At 36.5% G+C, this 2,079-nt stretch overlaps 1 protein-coding gene across 1 annotated transcript in view; it reads left to right on the top strand.

The window, feature by feature from the left end:
- Positions 1-1,500: 1,500 nt before the first annotated feature.
- Positions 1,501-2,079, top strand: part of hm13 (histocompatibility (minor) 13) — a 19,778-nt gene continuing 19,199 nt past the window's right edge. The window contains exon 1 of the mRNA XM_024293167.2: positions 1,501-1,919. Coding sequence (XP_024148935.1) covers positions 1,692-1,919 — 228 coding nt within the window. The 5' untranslated portion in view covers positions 1,501-1,691. The remainder of the gene's footprint in view (positions 1,920-2,079) is intronic.

Raw genomic sequence — 2,079 nt, 5'->3', positions numbered from 1 at the left:
ATCACCTCAATCCGCACAGAGAAGACAAATGACAAATGACTGCAGAGAACAGAACCAGATGAAACTTATAACAAAATCCAAACTTACAAGAGTTAAAATATAGAAATATGATTATTGATATGTACGTTAAAAACATACATATATGTTGTGATATTACTGTAAATATTTATAAATATATCGGATTTTGTACTCATTAGAAAGGGTACTATGATACATAATGGGTACACTGGGTAGGGTAATAAAATTGATTATGGAGGTTAACATTTATAATGCTAATACTTCCTTTCTGATATTTCTTGTATTTTGTTTTGTTTTTATCTTGTCCTATCTCTCACTTTATATTTCAGAAATAAAATGCAATCATCACTTTCAAGAAATTACTTAATAGGTCTATGGAGTCAAATAACTCAGTTTGAATGAAGATGTCTATGCAAGAAAAAAAATGTTGCTGTTCAGACTTTTCAATTACTCATCTTGAACACGTGAGGGCGCTGCAGTTTTCCCAAACAGCATTGAAGAAGACGCCAGTCTCATTATTGCAAAGATCGTCTATTTTCTGTTGAGACAGTGCAAAACTTCAAATTGTTTTTCCGGCTCAGACAATTTTAAGAGGAATATAAATTTACTTTCCCGCTGGTTTAATGTGACTCATCTGACTTTAAATGTGTTGATATGAATTTTACAGTTGATGGCAGCTTTTCACCATAGTAAATCTTTACCAACAGAGAAAATCACAGCTAAAGAAACTAAACCAAAATCTGTTTTCTGAAGTTTAAGCTTATTCTTAATGTATAAACTCCTATCCTGAACACTGACTGACAGGTTTTGGTTTTGAACGTTGTATTAAAAGTCAAAGTAACACAGGACGAATTTCCTGAAAACAAAAACAAAGTAGGTTAAAACAAATAACTTTCCGATTTATTAAATTCTGTTAAAAGATTTTCTTCAAGTGATGCAACTTTACAACAGAAAAGACTATAACTAAAGTCTTTCTGGGATTCAAATGTTTTATTTCATTGTTATTTTTGGTTGTGAACATTTGTTTGTGTTTTATGGCAGCCTTTGATCTTATAAATATATTTAAAAAGAGAAATTATTTGAATTTGGTGTAAAATCTAAAGTATTTCAACAAATTATAAAGGTAAAATGAAAACTTTTCATTAAAAATGCCTTAATATTTGAAGAAATCCATCCAAGTGCATAATGAAAATGAAAAGAAAAATAATATAAATAGTTAACTTCCTGTGATTTGTTATTTTTTATCTTTTTTAAGTTTTTAAATCTGGTTTGTCGTGTAAATTTTATTTTTAAAATTTATATTGTTTTGCAAAGCTTTTTTTATAGAAACAATTTTTTTCTTTAATTAGTTTAATTATTTAATTGTCATAGTTACGTTGTTTAATTTTTTAAGATCCTTTCAAAATGTCAAATAACTTATTTTTATGGACAAGATTTTTTACGAGGTGAAGGAATCGCAGAAAAGCAACAGAGTGAGACCTCCTGTTTCCGGCTCTTCTTCGCTCACAGCTTTAGGAAACGTGGCCTTATTGCGGATCCCGCAGCAGCCGCCGCCGCCGCAGCAGCAGCACCTGGTTGATGAATGAGCGCCGCTCAGCTTCTTCCTTCATCCGATCTTCAGTTCTCACCAAAGCCGGAGCGGTCCACTTCCAAACGCCATTTTCAGAAAAGTCATGTCTGAGGCTGAACAAGTCCCGGCCTCGGCCTCGGAGGCCGCCTCCGCTGTTATCCTGGACGCCCTGAACGCCACGGACTCCAACGGGACTGAGGCGCTCAACGCTACGGCTAAATTCGTGGCCACCCCGGAGGGCACGGCGCTGGCGTACGGTAGCTTGGTGTTCATGGCGCTGCTGCCCATCTTCTTCGGAGCCCTGCGGTCCGTCACCTGCTCCAAGTCCAAGGTAACGGCAGGGAAGCAGCCGCTAGCTTCCTCCAGAGAGCAGCCTCAGCAATGACAATGATTATATCTGATGTGTATTACTTTATAATTCGGACCGTATTTTCCAAAGTCTCCCTGAAGGCCACACAAACTGCGGACAGTTCAGTCGCGCGGTGATTCTT

Source organism: Oryzias melastigma, linkage group LG7 (assembly GCF_002922805.2).
Source record: "Oryzias melastigma strain HK-1 linkage group LG7, ASM292280v2, whole genome shotgun sequence".
Classification (NCBI taxonomy): domain Eukaryota; kingdom Metazoa; phylum Chordata; class Actinopteri; order Beloniformes; family Adrianichthyidae; genus Oryzias; species Oryzias melastigma.
Note: the sequence above shows the minus strand (reverse complement) of the source record. Positions and strands in the feature narration are given on the sequence as shown.